Raw genomic sequence first — 1,883 nt, 5'->3', positions numbered from 1 at the left:
ATCTTTATACCATATTTCAGGCGGTGTCCTTTTCAACGAATTTTGACAGGTTTTGTCCTTTATAGGAAATTTTGTTGCATGTTTTGTCCTTTGACCCTAACCTAGTTAGATTTTCTTGTTAAATCTGGTCACATGCAAGTCACATAGGGGTATTTTTAGTCTTTATACATATAAAGGACAATTTTTGTAAATACATACAAGCCCTCAATTTTGTCTTTTCGCTATTTTTTATTCAACAATCCCCTTTTAACCTCCGTTATCTTCACCTTAAAAAACCCTAACTCAAATTAATTCACACCAATCCATTCAACAAGTTTATAAATAATACAGTAAAAAACATAACAATTTTTAGGATCCGCAACGACGACGTATCCGGTTCCGTCCTTATCAATAACCTTGAAGGCGTCACGAAGCTTTCGATCAAAGGGCTCCGGTTTGAGGTGCTTGTTCATGAGCTCAGTGAAACGGTTAAAGTCAAACGGAGATGTGAGTTTTTCTTTGGAGATGATGGGTTTCAACTGCGCTTGCGTAGGGTTTCCACCGAGTGAACGCATGAGGATTCCGAGCTTCGACGGGGCGATCTTGCCGTCGCCGTCGGTGTCGAAGAGTGTGAAGGCTTCTTTCATGGCGGAGGTTTGATCGGTGGCTGTATTTTTCCCCATTGCTGTGTTGAATCGGTGAATCGGTGACACGTGTTCTGTGTGTGAAACTCTAAATGAATGAATGTCTGGTGTCTGTATGAATGAATGTGTGTGGGGAGGATGATTAATGTCTGTCTGTCAACTGATTTGGGCCTCCAATGTGCGGCCCATTTGGGTAATCGATGAGGTGTACAGATTGGTGGGTTACTAGTTGTTGCATTTGGTGGGTTCAGATCAAATATGAATCAAAGGTGTATTGGTAGGCGAGTTTGAATTGGGTGGTGGCAATGGCAGCTGAACATGGTGTGAAGGTGGTCGGAGTCGAAGCAGGTGACAGAGGTGGTGATTGTAGGTTGGTGGTGGTTCTATTGTGGTTTGGGTGGATGAATTTGATTAATTAAGGAGAAAAACTAAGTGGGCTTAAAGACAAAATTGAGGGCATGTATTTATACATCTATCAGTATTTACAACAATTGTCCTTTATATGTATAAAGACTAAACTACCCTCATGTGACTTGCATGTGACCAGATTTAACAAGAAAATCTAACTAGGTTAGGGTCAAAGGACAAAACATGCAACAAAATTCCCTATAAAAGGCAAAATCTGTCAAAATTTGTTGAAAAGGACACCGCCTGAAATATGGTATAAAGATAAAGGGCAAAACTTGTAATTTTTCCTTTTAATAAATTAAATCCTTGAGGGACTTTCATGTAAACTTTTAGTATCCAGTGATTCATAACTTTCATAAGACACATATAATTCTCTCTTTATATTACCAGACTAATTAAATATTGGAAAGCCAATACATCCACCACCGGAGAATACGTCTCCTCATAATTAGTCATAGGTCTTTGCGAAAATACTTGTTCCACCAATTTTGCCTTATATCATTTTATTTAATTTTCACATGATTCGCATAAAAGACCCATTTGTATCCAACATATTTTACAACTTCAGTTGTATGGACTGTTGGTCCCGAAACTTTCCATCTTATTAGAGAATTCAACTCTGCCTTATTTGTGTCTTTCCATTTTGGCCAATCATTTATATGTTTTCATTCATAGGCAGATCTTAAATCTTGATCCTCGTCACTTCATTATTTCAAGCGTTATATTATATACAAAAGTATAACGACGTCGATTTTATTTCGATTCCATGTACTTTTAGACATAATACAATTTAATGAGATCTCTTTCCTTTCAGGTACCTAAGGTCCTTCTTGAACCTTCATGTCTAAAGTC

General features: G+C 37.8%; 1 protein-coding gene across 1 annotated transcript; it reads right to left on the bottom strand.

Moving 5' to 3' along the window:
* Positions 1-287: 287 nt before the first annotated feature.
* Positions 288-687, bottom strand: LOC110890134 (probable calcium-binding protein CML13). The gene has a single exon (XM_022137706.2). It carries the CDS (start codon positions 660-662, stop codon positions 288-290), a length of 375 nt encoding a protein of 124 aa, XP_021993398.1. The 5' UTR covers positions 663-687.
* Positions 688-1,883: the final 1,196 nt, after the last annotated feature.

The sequence above is a fragment of the Helianthus annuus genome, chromosome 2 (genome assembly GCF_002127325.2).
Source record: "Helianthus annuus cultivar XRQ/B chromosome 2, HanXRQr2.0-SUNRISE, whole genome shotgun sequence".
Classification (NCBI taxonomy): domain Eukaryota; kingdom Viridiplantae; phylum Streptophyta; class Magnoliopsida; order Asterales; family Asteraceae; genus Helianthus; species Helianthus annuus.
Note: the sequence above shows the minus strand (reverse complement) of the source record. Positions and strands in the feature narration are given on the sequence as shown.

Coding starts and splice junctions, on each gene's coding strand:
- LOC110890134 (XM_022137706.2), bottom strand. CDS start 662: ATGGGGAAAAATACAGCCACCGATCAAACCTCCGCCATGAAAGAAGCC.